The sequence below is a fragment of the Euprymna scolopes genome, chromosome 44 (genome assembly GCF_053919585.1).
Source record: "Euprymna scolopes isolate OS-2025 chromosome 44, ASM5391958v1, whole genome shotgun sequence".
Classification (NCBI taxonomy): domain Eukaryota; kingdom Metazoa; phylum Mollusca; class Cephalopoda; order Sepiida; family Sepiolidae; genus Euprymna; species Euprymna scolopes.
This window is the reverse complement of record NC_136525.1, coordinates 6,065,668-6,085,774: the sequence shown is the minus strand read 5'-3', so window position 1 is coordinate 6,085,774 and position 20,107 is coordinate 6,065,668. Positions and strand designations below refer to the sequence as shown.

The following is a 20,107-nucleotide window of genomic DNA, read 5'->3' as shown; positions in this document are numbered from 1 at the left end:
TGAGGAGTGAAGGGAGGGGGAAGGGAAAGGGGGGACCAGCTCCCGAGAGGTGGGAAATGGGAGCTGGTTAAAGGTCAGGCATGTGGGGTTGCCCCCACATCTGGTCTTTGCTAGTCATAGCTAGTCATAGCTTGCAGTATCTGACGAACAGATACTACACTTTGATCTTGACCAAAAGGCCCTGATATTATTGTAGGTCTTTTGTAAAAACTGCAAAAGTATTTATCTAAGCTAGCAGGGACGCCTGGCGTAACCCGGTTGTAAAGTACGCTTAAATATGATATTTTAATTCTTGCAGATTTCATATATATAATTATAGAGTTAATGTTCTATCGATTTTTATATATTATGAAGTTGTGATTTCAAAAATAAAAAAAATATATCTGTATCATTTGGGTGCATTAGCTTCAATCGAAACCTAAACCAAACATGAATATATGAACTGAGAGAGGATGCAAAAGAGAGAGAGAGAGAGAGAGAGAGAGAGAGAGAGAGAGAGGATACGAAAGAGAGAGAGAGAGAGAGAGGGGATACGAAAGAGAGAGAGAGGGGATACGAAAGAGAGAGAGAGAGGGGATACGAGAGAGAGGGGATACGAAAGAGAGAGAGAGAGGGGATACGAAAGAGAGAGAGGGGATACAAAAGAGAGAGAGAGAGGGGATACGAAAGAGAGAGAGAGAGGGGATACGAAAGAGAGAGAGAGGGGATACGAAAGAGAGAGAGAGAGAGGGGATACGAAAGAGAGAGAGAGAGAGAGGGGATACGAAAGAGAGAGAGAGAGAGAGGGGATACGAAAGAGAGAGAGAGAGAGAGGGGATACGAAAGAGAGAGAGAGAGAGGGGATACGAAAGAGAGAGAGAGAGGGGATACGAAAGAGAGAGAGAGAGGGGATACGAAAGAGAGAGAGAGAGGGGATACGAAAGAGAGAGAGAGAGAGGGGATACGAAAGAGAGAGAGAGGGGGGATACGAAAGAGAGAGAGAGGGGATACGAAAGAGAGAGAGAGGGGATACGAAAGAGAGAGAGAGAGAGGGGATACGAAAGAGAGAGAGAGAGAGAGGGGATACGAAAGAGAGAGAGAGAGAGGGGATACGAAAGAGAGAGAGAGAGAGGGGATACGAAAGAGAGAGAGAGAGAGGGGATACGAAAGAGAGAGAGAGAGGGGATACGAAAGAGAGAGAGAGAGGGGATACGAAAGAGAGAGAGAGAGGGGATACGAAAGAGAGAGAGAGAGGGGATACGAAAGAGAGAGAGAGAGGATACGAAAGAGAGAGAGAGAGAGAGAGGATACGAAAGAGAGAGGATACGAAAGAGAGAGGATACGGGAGAGAGAGAGAGAGGATACGAAAGAGAGAGAATTTCCACTAGTTATGCTAATTATTTACAAATTTTTGCAAAGAAAATTTCTACTCATTTAATGAGGAATCCATCATACAACGGAGGTGTGTGTGTGTGTGTGTGTGTGTGTGTGTGTGTGTGTGTGTGTGTGTGTGTGTGCGCAGCCTGAAAAGAATGGACGGAAGAGAAAGAAACGGTTAGGAAGAGAAGGAGAGACTGTTAGAGAGAGGTAGAAGTTTTAATACTAATAGGTTACATTTTTGTCCCGGGTAACGCCGTGTAGCCCTGCTAACATCCATATAAAATAACATCTCAATCAGTAAAGTTTATAAACATCTCAAACTGGAAAGTTTGAAAAGAGAGAGAAAAAAAAGTGTCCATTGGTATCAAAAAAAGGAGAGAGAGAGAAAAAAATAAATAAATAAAATGTCTCGCTTTGAAATTCGTTTCTTACAGAATTAATTTCAAATAGTTGGGGTATGTCTGACTTGCTATTTGCTTTCTATGCTTTCATCTACGCTTTTTCTTTTCACTTTGAAAAGTAAGAAGGAGGAAGGGGAATGTACGAGACGAAGCAAAAAAAAAAAAAAAAATTAAAAAAATAAAAATCCACCGTCCCATTTATTTTCTGGGGTTTGAAAAAAAAAAAAAAAAACTACAGGGCGACGCTGGCACTTTGGCAAATGGCGAACTGAGACGACCGTTAATTAGAGAAACAGTTTGTTGACGTGAAGCCGATTACGAGTTTCATCAAAAGATGAAATCCGTCAAAATCAAAGAAAATCAACACTTTGCACCCTCCCAAGACCCTACCCTCACCCGACCGACCGAGCGATCTGGGTCGAACGTTGAGGGATATCGGAATGAGTGAAATGACGCAGTTTATATTTAAAACTATCTCTTTCTGGTAATTGGAGATGAAAGACCAGCAAGCTTCTTGGAGTGACCAATTTTGATTGCCTTTGGAATCTACCATTTCCACAAAGAGACGTCAACAACAACAAAATAACACACACACACACACACACACACACACACACTATATGTGTGTGTGTGTGTGTGTGTGTAAAATGCAGTGATATGACCAACAATTTATGTAGAAATCTATATCTATAAAAGTGAATGTGTCTGTGTATCTGTGTGTCTGTCTGTCTGTGTACATTTCCCTACGCAATAACTCAGTCAATTTTTAGTCTACAGACTCGAAATTTGATATACAGGGTACTGAGATGTGGTAAAAATCTTTGTGATCAGTTTTCGGCCAGAAATTTGGCTGTTAAGGAGTCAAAGTTCAACGATTTCACCTTTGAAAACTCTACCAAACTCCTCCGACAATTTTGGGTCTAAACACTTGAAATTTTAGATATAGGTTCCTTGGACATGGATCTAACTTAATAACTTGATCTGAGCCCAAAACAATAAATGTTAAGAGGTCATAATAGGGGTCAAAGTTTAAAAAAAAAATGACCGCTCCCCCCCGCCTTTTATGCTCTACATACACCTCCAAACACCCGGGCAATGCCGGGCTGAAATGCTAGTAATCTATATATTAATACGATAGTGTTTGCGTTACGCTTACATCTTTTTTCTTCCAAGTGACTGTTGTTTAATTGTTATGACCTTTCACGTTTTGTAATAAATAATTTTACCAAGAATTCTTCACAAGTTTTTGGTTGGTTGGTTGTTTTACGACATATCAACCTTTTTTCAGGTTATTTAAATGCTGAATCCAAAGATTTTGAAGAAAGATTTTTTTAATAGAATATATTTGTTGTTTTCAAGTCAGTTTCTATTTAACCCTTAGTTGGGACCCTAACAGGTACTACCACTCTGGGTAAGAGTGGACCTGGGAACAATGGCAATTACAGGGTGGCTCCACCCCCACTCCCCAAGACTTCTTCATAAGTTTTGGTTTCGGTTTCGATTATAGCCATTACCTTAGATATGTGCTCATTAGTTTTTGTGTCCTTTCTGTACTTGCTTTTGAATCCGATTGCATTTATTCTGTCGGGCCACAATCATCCTAAAATCTGACAAGAAGGTTACCATATTCGAAAATGTCCACATGAAGAAGGCTGAAGGCTACATCGGCCGAAACCTCCATAACATGCAGCGTAATTTGTATTAAAAGGTCATACTTTTCCTCAAATACCTCAGATGTGGAGGATGGCTAGGTGTATCAGAATTTTTGTAGGAATTTTTGACACCCCTAACACGAAACTGCGAATAAAATATAAAAAAACTCGTAATTTCTCTTTTAAAAGTGGGTTGTTTATTTTTTCTTTATGGATTATACTTCCAAAATAAACTATTAAAGTTGTATAAAAAGTAATAGAAATATTATTTTTTTACTTTTTAAAAATAGTAATGAAATTAATTGAATTTTACGAGCTCAGTATTTTTCAATTTTTAAACTTTAAAAATAAATCAAAATTTTTCTATTGATTCCATTTTTACGATATTTTCAGGGTCAATGTGAAATTTTATGCTCTTTCCAATAAACCGAATATAATATTTTAGACAAACGTTTTTTTTTTTTTAATTCACGCCCCCCCCCCCCATTTTTAAATGTCTATCAAAAAATAAATGATTAATTTACTCACCAAAGTTTTCTATCTTTTATTTTTAAGTGAAACTGGCATTGGACAGGCTATTTCCCTAGATGAGTTTGCAATTACAGGATACTCTAACTTAACTTCTAAATCTGACCCCCAAGATCGCCATGGGCATGGAATATGTGCCTATATTAAAGATAGCTTTCCATGTGGGAGGGACATCTCCAGGGAAGATCCTAACTTACCCTATATGTGCTTCCGGGTTGCTTTAGCTCACACTACTGCATTTATATTTACTCTCTATCGCCCCCACAACAGCGGAGTTACTATCTTTCAAAGCATATCTGAGAAAATTGACCAAGTCCTTTCTACTTATCCTTCAGCTAACATTCACGTATGTGGAGACTTCAATGTTCACAACGTCGAATGGTTGACCCACTCAAACAAGACCGATGATGAGGGGAGGTTCTGTCATGATTTCTCCATTGCCTATGACCTCACTCAGATTGTTCAGGAACCTACCCGTGTGCCCGATAATGACGGCCAGTATGCGAGCCTACTAGACCTTTTTCTCACAACTTGCCCTGAACTATGTTCAGTTTCTGTTCTGTCGCCTCTTGGATCTTCCGACCACTCTGTTGTCTCAATTAAGATAAAAATGAAATGTAATAAGTCCCCAGACGTACCACTTCATCGTACAGTATATCGATACACTAAGGCTGACTGGGATAGCTTCCGTACATTTATATCTGATCTACCTCTGCATTCCATGTTTAAAAAGGATGTGTCCTCTATAGTATTAGTCCTAACTGAATGGTTAATTGTAGGTATTGACCATTTCATACCCTCTAAAAAGTTTCAGCAAAAACATAACAGCCAGCCATGGTTCTCTCCAGAATGTGCTGCTGCCATTGCGCACAGAAATCACTTTTTCCACTGCTTCAAACGTAATAGATGTATGGAAACTAAAGCCGTTTTCAGGACTGCCAGCAACCATTGTAAGAAAGTAATAAGGAACGCAAGAGAGTTGTATGCTCAATCTGTTAAGTCCAAAGTAGCTGAGCAGCGGCTTGGTTCCCACCAGTTTTGGCAAATAGCAAACAGAATCCTGAACAGAAGCGTGTGCTCCATCCCAACTATTATCAATGGACCTGAGGTAATCTCGTCAGCATCAGACAAAGCCAAACTCTTTGTCAAGAACTTTGCAGCTAATTCTACCCTTTGCGACCAAGACCGCCAACCCCCAATATTTCCTCCTGTATCAGAAAACACGCTATGTGATATACGTATATCTGTACGTGATGTTGCCAAGCTAATCAAAAACCTTGATTCCAGTAAAGCAACTGGCCCTGATGGTATTCCAATTATAGTACTCAAAAAACTTCAACCTGAACTAGCGCCCATACTTACAAAACTGTTTAAACGTTGTCTTAAGGAGAATAGTTTCCCATCTCCCTGGAAAATCTCATCAGTATGCCCTGTATTTAAGAATTCAGGTGATCGCTCATCCCCCTCTCAGTACAGGCCAATAAGTCTCCTGTGCGTCATGAGTAAGTTGCTAGAATCTGTGTTAAATACAGAAGTAATCAAACATCTCATCAAAAATAACCTTCTTAGTGACACTCAATATGGTTTCCGTTCTGCTAGATCTACAGCAGATGTCCTTACAGTTATATCGCATAGGATTAGCAAATCTCTCGACGGTGGCAATCTTTCTAGGGCAATTGCTCTTGACATATCTAAAGCCTTTGATAGGGTATGGCATAAAGGTTTACTTCATAAGATCGCTAGCTATGGTATAGCTGGAAAAGTCTTCTCAATTATTAAATCATTTCTTTCTGATAGGTTCATAAGAGTAGTAGTTGAGGGGCAAAAATCAGAAGCTCTCAGTATTAATGCCGGTGTCCCTCAGGGATCCATCCTGGGCCCAACTCTTTTCCTGATCTACATTAATGATCTTCCAAATCATATCCTTACATCATTTGTAGACATTTATGCTGACGACACTACCATTTATGGTACCACATCTAAGACAGTAAACGAGCAAGTACTCTCCAATTCTCTCTCCTCTGATCTTGAGCATGTAGTACAATGGGGAAAGGAGTGGCTGGTTACTTTTAATGCATCTAAAACCAAGCTTCTCTCTTTACATCATCAACATTTTAATCCACATTTGTCATCAATTGAAATGAATGGCTCTCGTCTTCAGGAGGCCTCAAGTTTTGACAAGCTTCTGGGCTTGACCATTACTCCTGATCTTAAATGGAACACGTATATCAAATCTGTTGCCAAGGCCGCTGGAAAAATGGTGGGATCTTTCTATCGATCCAGTAGATATCTCACTGCTGATGCTATTCTCTATCTATATAAGAGCCAGGTACGTCCAAGGATGGAATACTGTTGTCACATCTGGGCAGGAGCTGCTAGAAAGGACTTGTCCTGCCTTGATAGAGTTCAAAATAGACTTCGTAGCCTCGTAGGAGATGTCCTTTTCTCCTCCTTACAACCTCTATCTCACAGAAGAGATGTTGCGAGTTTGTCTCTGATGTATCGTTATTTTCATGGAAAGTGTTCAACTGAGCTTCAATCTATGGTCCCCCCTCGCCAAACTTTCACAAGAAACACTCGTCTAGCTGTAAACACTATCAATAATTTCCCCCACTCTTTATCTGTGCCTAAACCTAAACATAGATTCCATGAACAAAGCTTCTTTCTTAGAACTGCACGCCTGTGGAATTGTCTTCCGTTTTCCTGCTTTCCGGCTGACTACAATATGGTTGTGTTCAAGTCTAAGGTAAATAAGTTCTTGATGAGCCGTTCCATATAAGTTATTAAATTTACCAAATTTTCATTACTAATGATTACTATATTGACCAACTTCTACTGTACACTCTTTAACCCTTATCCTTGAGTGGCCTCTGGGCCTTGATAATGTGGTGATGCCTTTGTAAAAAAAAAAATAAAAAAAAAAAAAAAAAATATCACAAATTGAAGATAAAAGATCAATAAATAATATATTCAAATTTAAAACAAAAAAAGTAGTGTTTTCTTTAGAAATTTACCTGTAAAGTCCGAAGTTTAAAACTTTTTTTTTTTAAACCACATTATTTTATTTATTTTTTTTTTTAATGAAACCTTTGTCCTTTCTCCTTTAATTGAAAAAAGAATTAGGGCTTGAATTACATTTTTCGAGTAGTTATAAGCTCGGAAAGACAGGGTGTCGAATTATTCAGTATTTTTCACAAAGTTTTTGACACACCTAGAGGATGGCTTGATACAGAAAAAAAAAAAGAAAGAAAAAAAAAGGGTGGAGATGAAAAAGAAGAAGACAAAAATGAAATCTAGAATTTCTCCAAGATCAGCAGATTTGAAAACCAGGCAAAAAGAGTAGAGATGAAAAAATAGAAAAAAAAATAATCAAACCTAGAATTCACCTAAAATCTCAGCAGATTTCAAAATCAGGAAAAAAGAAAAAAAAAAAAAAAAAAAAAAATCAAACCTAGAATTCACCTAAAATCTCAGCAGATTTCAAAATCAGGAAAAAAGAAGAAAAAAAAAAAAAAAAAAAAAAAAAAGGTAATGAAAAAAAAAAGACGAAAAAAAAAAAAATCTAGAATTGCTCCAAGATCTCAGCAGATTTAAAATAAATAAAAAAAAAAGAGTAAAGAGAAAAATAAATGTCACTTTGTATTTTCTTTCAAATGGAAGCACTTCTTTGGTAGGATATCAATGTTAGCAAAATTTGAGGACCGCAGGGCTAGTGGAGGGGGTGGGTGGGTGAAAGAATTTGTTTAGGGCAACATATCATTAAATATCTTAATTTGGAAGTTATGGTACTGCCTAGCGAAAAACGGAAGACAGAAAGGGGGAAAAATGGGTTCATTCATGAGGTCTTTTATTAAATGGGGGGGGGGGATCAAAGATGGGAGTAAAAAAGAGAGAGAAAGAGAAAAAAAAAAGTGTTCCATGTCTAAATACACCAGTTTTATTTTTGATGCTTTTGTTAGCAGGAAGCATGCCATTCAGTACGACCAACTTCGGAGTTTGGTCGAAATTAGCTCGGAGAAACATTAATGCTTGATCATACCTGGATTCTTTGGACGACTATCTCGGCATCTTGATTTTTACGATTCCAGCAATGTAATCTCCAACCATCTTCAGGTGGATCTTATTTAATCCAGGAATATTTCTGTCAAATCCGGGAATCTGCACAGACGTTCAAACAGAACCGCGTTTATTTTATCCATAGTGGTAGCAAATTCTTGTTCTGTCAGCCATGATTGGGTAGAAATCGAAATACAATCGTGAATTACGACTCCTGTTATTCATTCCACAAGTCGTAGACACATTCGGACATTAAACATCACAAAAACTATTAAGGATATAAAAAGCATGCCGATATAGCCAAACAGCATAATGGTGAGAAGCTGAGACTGCCATTCGGGCGGTTGACTTTCGATCCTGGCTTGAGGTAGTTGCTTGTCTAGCCACACTGATGAGCTGTGATACAGCAAAAGAGTACTGTATGCGGACGACTATAATGCTTCCTACCTTGAGTTGAGCATATTGGGAAGTGATATACAAACTACCATTGGCGTATTAAACGATGCTCTTTGTGTAAACAAATCGAGCTTAGGCATTTGGACAATGTCAAAACATCGTTAATTCACTACCCGCATAGCAGCAGCCGAATAGCGTAATGATGAGAAGCATTGACTGCCATTCGGGTGGTCGAGTTTCGATCCTAGCTTTAGGTAGTTGCTTGTCTAGCCGCACTGATGAGCTCTGATACAACGAAACAGTACAGTATGTGGATGAATATATATATATATATATATATATATATAAATTCGTATTCTGTCTGTCTGGCTGTTTGTTCACAAGTTGATTAGTATATACAAAAATCTATTACTTTATCGTATTATTCATTTTTATATATATTATGATTATTGCAAACTATAAGATTAAAGAGATGATGTCTTTTGCATATTACATTAAGGAAAATCGACTTTATTAAATAGCGGTGTATTAGTTATTGTTTATAGTGAGAGGATTGTTTTAAGTGTTCTATTTAAGTTTATTATTTAAATTTGATTTATATTGATAATATATTTTATTTAATTTATTTTTACCGACATCGATTTTTTTTATAAATCGGTTTGAGTTATTTCCCCTGGGCGCAAACTTTGTTCTTTTTGTTTTCTTTTTCGGTGGATATTAAAACTAAAAACTTTCAAGCATTAGTTTGGAATTAGTTTAAATAAAATAATTTCCGTGATTTCACAATTAACGTTGTGGTCCAGTGGATTTTTATTTTAAAATAAACAATTCAATTCAACTACGATTCTTTATTTAAAACAAAAAGAAAAAACTTTCATTTACGTTTTTTACCAGTTTTTTTTTTCACATTTTTTTTTTTTTTTTTTTTTTTCATCAAACCCAACTTTTTTTTTTTTTTTTTTTTTTAAATAACGCAATAAATCATAACTTATTTTTATAACAAACATTCTGTTAACACAAATTCTACTTTGGTATTTTTGAAACTGAATTATTTACGGTTGTTTTCGTTGCAACAGACGATAAAGACAAATCTTTCTAGACTGAGGTAGCATAAAAGAAATTCGCTTAAACTGGAATATAGTCATAAAAAGGTGTTCAATATCCAGAGAATAGCTTCTCTTCGTATGCCTTCTGCCGAAATATCCGGTGGAGAGTTTATAACGTACTTCTTTTTTCGGGAGGGGGGGGGTTACATTTTCGTGTTTTCATTCGTTTTTTTTTTAATTTTGAAATTTTTGTTGGTTAACGATGGAGTTGAAATAATAATGAAAAACTGATCAATATTCTTAGTATAGCAAATGTGACCAAACTGAACTTCATGTCGACCCTGGCAACGCTGAGTATCCATGCTAGTATATATATATATATATACACATATATATATATATATATATATATATATATTTAATCTTTTTGTGTTGCAGACCATCTGCTAGTTGGCCAGTTGTGTACAAATCCCAAGAATGATAAGAGCCTTCTATTTTGTCTGAAAGTAACACAATGTTCAACAAGAGAGACAGGTGATGCGCCGCTGTATAACTCATGCTCTCCACTAATCTAAGTTATGACAACAGGACCATTGCCAGCACCCTCAATTGTATCACTAGATTGCGAAAAATAACAGTGATGTGCACAGGATGATGTAAACAAAGTTTCCAGCCACGGTTATGGTTTTTGGTGTGGTTTCAAGTCAGGGCCATATCCTGCCACCTCACATCTTCAGTCATATATATATATATATATATATATATAATAAAAAAAAAAAGAAAAGAATAACAGTATAGCTACATTCCAAGATGCAAATATTTATTTTTCATACAAAACAACCTGTTAAAATTTCGGAACATTTTTTACAGATCCGTTTCTTTATGCAGAACCGATCAGTTATTGTCTGACATAATACTGTCTTGCATTTTTTTTTTCTCTCTGAGCCTTCTTACTCCAGTAGCTTCTCCCCCAAAACTGCTAGACTTTGGAATTCCCTTCTGGGTCCCTGCTTCCCCAACTGTACTGACATGCAGAAGTTCAAGTGTAATGTGAACCGACATCTTGCTGCCCAACTCCCTACATAGTACCCCTGATGCTTATGTCTCTGATAGTAGCCCCCTACATCAAAGTGGCAATGTGCCTTGTTTGGGGTGAAAATGTAATAAAAATAAAATTAAACAAATAATTTCTATTTTTACCTAAGAGTATATACATGAAAACAGTTGATATTGACATAATAATAATTGATTGTTTCTACATAACAAAACGGATCTATAAAAAGATGCACCAAAATTTAACAAGCTGGAGGAGCTGTTTTGCCTGAAAAATAGATATCATATGCTGTTATTCTTTTATATATGCCCTGTTATTATATTTGACAGGCATTGAGCTTTTAAGCAAATAGGATTTGTATACACAAAGAGTGAAATATAACTGAGAAAGCATTTTACAAAAAAATAAAAAATAAAAAAGATATGTTTTCTTTTTTTTTTATTAGTCTGTAAACAAATGATGGCTTGAGCACTGTCTGCGACGGGCGGGTGTGGATTTAATACACACCCAAGGAGAAATATTTACAGCACTGATTTGTGGTCCGATGGTTAGAGCTGTGGACCGTCAATGCGGCGGTTGTAGGTTAGATCCACGGCTGGGGAAAAGTGCATGTCTAGCCGCACTGATGAGTTGTGATACAACGAAAAAGTACTGTATGCGGATGACATATATATATATATATAAAATACGCATAAATATATTTTAATTCATGCATATTTCGTATTTATTATTATATTGTACCCAATATATAGTGGTGATTTCAAAAGTAAAAAATATCACTTGAGTTCCAGAATCGCAACCACAACATGTAGCTCTCCAGCCTTATTCGTTATTGTCCGATTTAAATGCACATATAAACACTTAAAAAATAATGTTAACGATATCAATGTATATTTGCGCACGCGTAGAAATTACATGCTTAGTTGACTTTAAAAAAATAAAAAATAAAAATAAGATGTGGCCACAGCTGAAATTGAACTCGCTACACAAGTTTGTAGTGTAATTCAAATCTTGTTGGTAGCTCTGAATACTTGATGCTTCACCGGGACTATCAAAGGTATTTTTTTTTTTTATCATGACGCCATCACTAGATGTGTTGCCCACCATGGCTTAAGAGAGGCGCATCTACTCTCGAGAGAAGGATAGACTGTGCCAGTTTCCCAACCATGGTATTTTACCTCATGGTACATACGGCGCCTTGCCTTCCCAAATGGTCACCCATCTGGTATTAGCCAGGTTCAGCATTGCTTAACTTTGGTAATCTGGTGAAAACTGGTATGTGAACATGATTATGCTGTACGTAGTCCTGCCAAGTCCTGATCTATTTTTTTTTACCGCTTAGCAGCTATTTTTACCGACTAAAAAACCAAATCAGATTTGTTTCATACCTCCAAATCCCGATATATTAAGTTTGTAGTCTGTAGAACAAAATTGACAGAATAGTTTGGTAGAGACCTTTCTACATACATACAAGGTAACTTTACACACACACACACACACACATAATATAAGGTTGTGTTGTCAGTGATATGAGCACTGTTTAAATTTTAAAATGAAATACATTTTATACGTTTGAAGCGAAATTACAATGCAAAGTTTTTGCAAAAGAAACATTTGACCTTCGGGACAAGATCAAAGTGTAGTATCTGTTCTTCAGATGCTGCACTTCAATTTTTTTGTTCTCTGCCAGTGGAGGAGAAATCTTTCACGACGGAGACAATTTTAATTTTTTGTTCTTTTTCCGCCGCATTAAAAGACGACCCTGGTGTCTAACTCTGTCCCGTGGGGAGGCATTGTAAATAGGAACGTTCATTTATTTAAAATTATTAATTTTGACGAAATACGTTTTCTTCAGAATTTTTTTTATTTCTGCGCCATGTTGTCATTAAACAGGAAATAGTTTAGCAGTAAAACTTCGTGCGTGCTTTCAGCAACGGTGATATATATATATATATATATATATATATATATATATATATATATATATATATATATATATATATATATATATATATATTTATGCGCCATGTTATTAGACAGGAAATAATTTAGCAGTAAAATTACAGCTAAATTATTTCCTGTTACCAATAACATAAAAACAAAAAAAATATTCTGACGAATTTTAAACAAATAAATGTTTTATTTTACAAAACCTTTATGTTATAATTTGGCTTCAAACGTATAACATACGGATTTCATTATATATATATAATACTAAGCTCAATAGGTGTAAACACCTAGAGCTATATAAATAGAAAGAGTGAGATATTAACATCAAATCAAATTTATATGTACTGGAAGCTTGTTCAAATTTGGAATCTAATTTTACCTTATTTCTCGATGGTTTTATTTATAAATATTGAATAAATAAAGGGATATCGTTTCCGAAACGATCGTACATATTAATTTGATCTTGTTAGGTTTCCTCCCTTTTGATTGATAATTTGACAATTATTAATCTCTCACCATTTCTAGTTATACATAGCTCTAGGTAATTACACCTGTTGAGTTTATCATAGCTGCAATACTCAGAGCACAGCAGTCAGCACCTTTAAATATATTTTACTGCGGCTTTGCGCTCTTAGACCTTGTTTATTACACTCTTTCTCTCTCTCATATATATATATATATATATATATATATATATATATATATATATTATATATAAACTAGCAAATGTACCCGTCGTTGACTGGGTTCAAAAACAGCCTACAGAAAATGGACTGATTTATGAAAGTATGATAGGTTATGAAAAGGAAGGGTTGTAAAGAAATAGCTTCGAATTCGGGGGTATCAAAACCAAAGCAAAATATGATGAAAGTAAAAATAAAATACATAAACCCCATAATTTATTATACCATATCTGTTCACACTGAAACACTTACTTATCACAATATTCTGTGGATCTATATTAAAAAACATTGTTAAACTTTGTGACATATTTCCATTCTATGGAGGTCAGGCGCGAACGAACACCCTATAATTTTATTATACCATATTTCTTCAAACTGAAACACAATTATCAAAGTATATTTACGCAGATAGATATGAAAAGTCTTTATTAAAGTTTGTGTCTATTTCCATTCTATGGAGGTCAGGCGCAAACGCAGACCCCATAATTTTATTATACCATCCCTATTTAAGTTAAAACATACTTATCAAAGTATTCTTATGTACATCTATATCAAAAACACTTGTAAACGTTTTTTATTTTAATTTTTAAATTTTTTATTTCCATACTTTGTGGACTAGGCGCGTTTTTAAGTATGGCAAATCACTTATAATTCAATGGCTGGAAGTTTTTTTTTTTTTTTTTCAAAAATAAACAATTATAAACAGAACGACTCATAGAAATTTATCTATATTCTTTTTTTCATTTTAATATACCTTCACAGAAATGTTTGTTATGTCAAAAAAAACTATTTTCTTTACGTAACAAGTGTCACGCTCATACATTAATTCCATAGCTAATATAAAATACTGACCCAACGGGTCACGGGTAGTCTAGTATATAGATAGATTTCTTGTTGATTTTTTTTTTTATTTAACAATAAATACAGTTAAATAACGGCTTCGCCTTGGAGCTAATTTTTATTTACTTAGAAAGTCGCCCATAATTTATTTGGACGTATATAATAATATTTTTTATTTTTTTATTTATTATTTCTTAAACAGAAATTATTATAATTATTATTATTATTATTATTATTATTATCATTTTATTAGAAACAGTCAAGCTATGCTGACGAGAGGTAGTTACCTTGAAACATGCATGTACGTACATTAATGCTTTAAAAAATAATTTAAAAAACGAATAAAAAGTATAATAAAAAGTATTATATACGTCCAAATAAATTATGGGCGATTTTCTAAGTAAATAAATATGAGCTTTGAGGCGAAACCGTTATCGTTAAAAAAAAAAATCGGCAAGAAATCTAAATGTTAAATATTTAATTATAAACGATAAAAATAAACAATAAAATTATCTAGGAGTTCATGGTGTAACGGTTAAACGCGCTGGACTGTGATACACATGGTTCGGAGTTCAATTCCTAGAAACAGTCAAGCTACGCTGACGAGAGGTAGTTATCTTGAAACATGCATGTACGTAGATTACGGTTTTAAATAATAATATATATATCATATACACTTACCAAGGATTAAAAAAAAACAAATGAAATGATATATATAATACTTGTTTATTGTTATATAAACATGCTCACATCCCGCTGCTACAAACAGCCACTTGTTTCAATCAAACAACAGATATCATCAGGCAGCGACTTGACTATTCAAATATTCATTCATTCACGTTTATTCAATAAACATTTGAATAGTCAAGTCGCTGCCTGATGATATCTGTTGTTTGATTGAAACAAGTGGCTGTTTGTAGCAGCGGGATGTGAGCATGTTTATATAACAATAAACAAGTATTATCAGCTCTTTTTATTGAGCACTACCTAACAACCTCGTTGAATTCACTAGTCCATTACTTTTGAATAACCCCCCCCCCCCCCGAATATATATATATATATATATATATATATATATATGTAATATACTTACCGTGGCTTTTTGTAATAAAGTAGACCTTCGGAAATTTTAGTCCGGTTATCTTTGAGTTCAAAGGAGACCAATTCCTGTCAGAATAAAAGAAAAAACAAATTAAAAACGTTTGAAGTCTATAATCAAGCTAAGTTCAAGTTTCCTATTGCTTTTGAAAACATTAAGTAAATATTATTTCAATTAGAAATACTATGTTAAAAATCCAATACAATGCAGATATTAAAAAAAGAAAAAAAAAAATTATAATTTATTGCTTTAAAATTTTAAAATCAACATAGTTTCGGCGATGATGCTCTTCATCAGGCATGGAAACAGTTGGTGTTTTTTTTTTTTTTTTTTTCTTCTTCCAAAAAAATAGATTTTCTTTTTTTTTTTTGCTGAATCATGTATGTTCTTCATTATTCAAAAGGATGCTGTGAATTCCTTACGGATAACGGTTGTTGTCTTGTTTTTAACTTAATTTAGCAAATGTTTAAAAAAAAAAAAAAAAAAAAAAAAAAAGAAGCAACAAAAGAAAAGAAAGAAAAAAGAAAAAGCAAAAATTATAAAGAAAAAGAAAACAGATTGTTGGTTGTTGTCTTGGTTTTAACTTAATTTAGCAAATATTTGAAAAAAAAAGAAAAGAAAAAAGAAAAGAAAAAGAAAAAGAAAAAAGGAAACAAAAAAATTAAAAAGAAAGAAAAAGATAAAGAAAGAAAAAGATAAAGAAAGAAAAAGATAAAGAAAGAAAACGAAAAAAAGAAAAAACAAAAAGAACAAAGAAAAGAAAAAATAAAGTCTATCACTCTAGTTCGCATGCACAGATCATGATGTTATAATCATTAAATCACTGACAGACGTTAAGACGTTTAAAAATAAATGTTTAAATTTCAACGATATTTCTCGTGGCTAAGGTTGGCCAAGATGGTTTGTTCCTTGCTAATGGAGTCAGAAATCGGCAGTAATAATTTATAGTAATTTGTTTTTCTAATCGTGTAACCCTGCACTGATGATTCACAAAAAGATGAAACACTAGTGTCTGTAGATATCAAAAAAAAAAATTATTATAATCTATATATAAAAGTGAAAATGTCTCTGTGTGTGTACACATTTCCCTACCAAATTACTCTGTCAATTTTCAGTCCACAGACTCGAGATTTGAGATAAAGAGTATTGAGATTTGGGAAAATCTTTTTAATCCGTTTTCGTCCAGAAATTTGGCTGTCAAGAGGTCAAAGTTCAACGATTTGACTTTTGAAAACTCTACCAAACTCATTCACCAATTTTGGGTCTAAACACTTGAAATTTTAAATGTAGGTTACTTGGACATGGATTAATCTTTTAAATTGGATTTGAGCCCAAAACAATAAAGGGGTCAAAATTGGGGTGAAAGTTTAAAATAATTTTACCTCTGCAGTCTCTACCAAATTACTCAGCCAATTTCTGATCTAAACATTTAAAATTTTACATAAAGGATATTCAGATATAAAGCAAGCTTTTTAATCAGTTTGGGTCGAAAATTTGAGCTGCCAAGAGGTCAAAGTTCAAAAGATTTGACCTTTGCGGTGTCTAGTAAACTACTCAGCCAATTTTGGGTCTAAACATTTGAAATTTATACATAACAGGTATTCAGACATGCGGCAAGCATTTTAAAAAGTTTTTAAAAATTTATCTCTGCGGTCTCTACAAAATTACTCAGACAAATTTTGGTCTAAATGTTGGAAATCTTACATGAAGTGTATTCACACATAGGGCAAATTATGAACAGTACATAGGACCCAAGCAAAGCCGAGTTGAACTGCTAGTAAATGATAAATAATATATATATATATATATATATATATATATATATATATATATATATATACTAGCATTTCAGCCCGACGTTGCCCGGGTGTTTGGAGGTGTATGTTGAGCAAAAAAAAAAAAAAAGTGGTCCATTTTTTTTAACTTCGACCCCTATTATGGCCTCTTAACATTTATTGGTTTGGACTCAAATCAAGTTATTAAGTTAGATCCATGTCCAACGAACCTATATCTAAAATTTCAAGTGTTTAGATTCAAAATTGGCAGAGGAGTTTGGTAGAGTTCTCAAAGGTTAAATCGTTGAACTTTGACCCCTTAACAGCCAAATTTCTGGCCGAAAACCGATCACAAAGATTTTCCCAAATCTCTGTACCCTGTATATCAAATTTCGAGTCTGTAGACTAAAAATTGACAGAGTTATTGCGTAGGGAAATGTACACACACAGACACATTTACTTTATATATATATATATATATATATATATATATATATATAATACACACACACACATTTGTATAGTATTTGATATAGATAAAAATAATATCCATGGACAAAGCTGATCTCATTCTAACCCCCACCTCAATAATTATTGATATTTTCGTGTTCAACTTTTTAATGTATTTATGTACCAGTCATCCATCAAAATGAAATTAAATCTGAAACCGAAGCCGGGGGAGGTGGGGGACAGATCGAATTGTAAATTAATATTTTCAGCAAAATAAAACAAACAAACAGAACAGCAGAAAAAAAAATCCAGAGTAGATATAAAAGTAAAACAATGAAATATAAATAAATAAATAAATAATAAAAAAAAAAAACTTCTGAGAAAAAGAAAAAAGAAAAAAAAAAACAGATTTTTTTTTTTTCATAAGTTCTACAATGTTTACAGAAAGACTTTGTGAGAGAAATTCATTTTCATTTCGAAACGGTTCGTTTGCGAACTGGAGAATTTTTTTTTTTTTTAATAGGCAGGAGGCAAACTTTCTTTAGGAAGGAAGGTTATTCGATGACGTAGTAGGTGCCTGTATATCCAAGATGGACATGCAGTTGGATCAATGGTTTGATTGGTTTTCGCATTTTCACAGCATACCAACCTGTTTCAAGTTATTGAATGCCTAAATATCAGAGATACGTGCAATCATGTACGTTCTTCATCCATCTACATTCAAAAGGATGCTGTGAATTCCGGCCTCTTTCCCTCTGAATCACAGACATGTACTTTGAATCCTACATTGCACGGTTTGTTTTTCAAAGCAAAAAAATTCCCCATTCACCCATTTTCCCCCAATGTTGCAATCCCACTTTTCATTCTAATGTTAATGCCCCATATAGTCAGCCAGCAGCATTCAACCTAAGCAGGTTGAACCAGCTTCCCTTAAAGGAGGAAGTGTCTAGGGAATATCAAAATCACAAGCGGTCTCCAGACGCATATATGTACCTCGATTAGAGGAGAATGTTGATATCAGGTTTTTGCAGTCCTTACCGAGAAGTGTCAGCGTCCTCCTACATACAGTGCCTGGTCACTCACCTGCTGCTGACCAGGATCAACGTTGCTCAACTTTGATGAACTAACAAAAACCAGTGTGTGCATTCATTCCTTTTGGGGACTGTTATCCTCACCTTGATAGTTCGGTCAACTTATCCTCTGGCCTCCTTCAGGTGATTAACCGCAACAGGATAGGAATGCGAAGGCTTGTAACTCATCCCCAGTAATTACTGCCTTCCATAGTTGTTGTTGTTTCACTAGCTAAGAGGCAGAAAATCTCCACCCGAAAGTCGCATGGCTTCAAAACTTCCTAACCCAACTACAAAAACAAAGTCATTTTCAAGCTTTGTTAAATCAATTTACATTATGTACACACACCCCTACCATTAGAGATTCATTCTTTTTGTGGACTATTATCATGGCTTCCGAGAGAGAAGTAGCCTCGCTATTATCCTCATCTTCATAGTTGTCAACTTATCCTCTGGCCTTCTTCATGTGATTAACCATGACAGGATAGAAATGCTGAATCTTGTAAATGTATCGCCAGTAATTACTGCCTTCCATAGTTGTTGTCTTACATCCTTTTGGCTAACTAATCCTCTGGCCTGCTTTGGATAGGATTGAAACCACTATCTTCAGACAATGCTCACCTGGAACCCTAGAGACTCAACGGCTCTATCCACTGAACCATGGAGCCCATAGATAGGGTCCTACAGATAGTATTTATTTTATTATGTCTCAAAGCTATTGTCAAATTTTCACAAAAGTTAAAAATATTGCATTTTTTCATGAAGGCTGATTGACCCGTTTCTACAAACTTTGTATAAACCCAAATGAAAGGTACACCAGATTTGCCTCCCTTATGTCTTGCAACTATACTGAACAAAATGATCAGTTCATTAGTTTAGGAATGAATCTTATACATAGAAAAATAAAAACATATGCACACTTCATGCTATCGATCCACATCTAAAAGGCTGTTGTGAACCCATCACATCACTCTCTGAATCTGAAAGATGCACTTTGAATCCTTTTATTTGGAAACAACACCTGTATTTATTTCCGATTCCAAAAAACTCTTTTCAAAATAACCAAATTACGAATCTTCCAGCAATAAAACTTTTTCCATTTCTCTTTTCTCTCCCCTAAAGTAACGCCCAGCTTCCCTCCTCTTACTCCCTATGTTACTATCCCATTTCCACATTTCTCTCCCTCCCTAATGTTTTTATCCCATTTCAGGCCCCCCCAATGTTGTTACCCTATTTTCCCCATTTCTCTCCCGCGATGGTGCTATCTTATTTTTCCGGTTCTCTCTCCCCCAATGTTGCTACCCCATTTTTCCATTTCTCTCCCCCACTGTTTCTATCCCATATTTCCATTTCCCTCCCCCAATGTTACTATTTTATTTTTCCAGTTCTCTCTCCCCAATGTTGCTATCCCATTTTTTGAGTTCTCTCTACCCGATGGTGCTATCCCATTTTTCCAGTTCTCTCTCCCCCGACGTTGCTATCTCATTTTTCCAGTTCTCTCTCCCCAATGTTGCTATCCCATTTTTCTAGTTCTCTCTCCCCGATGTTGCTATCCCATTTTTCCAGTTCTCTCTCCCCAATGTTGCTATCCCATTTTTCTAGTTCTCTCCCCAATGTTGCTATCCTGTTTTCTCAGTTCTCTCTCCCCAATGTTGCTTTCCCAAACAAGAGGGGGGCTTGCTCTAGAGAAAATGAACTGCAGCATTTAAAATAAACTGTTACCAGCTAACACAAAATCTTCATAAATA

The 20,107-nt window shown here is 34.9% G+C and overlaps 1 protein-coding gene across 1 annotated transcript in view; it reads right to left on the bottom strand.

Moving 5' to 3' along the window:
- The window catches only part of LOC145268655 (nucleoporin NUP188-like), a 568,258-nt gene that overhangs the window by 250,066 nt on the left and 298,085 nt on the right, over positions 1–20,107 (bottom strand). Inside the window, exon 3 of the mRNA XM_080124140.1 lies at positions 15,059–15,132. Within this exon, the coding sequence (XP_079980266.1) occupies positions 15,059–15,132 (74 nt within the window). The remainder of the gene's footprint in view (positions 1–15,058; positions 15,133–20,107) is intronic.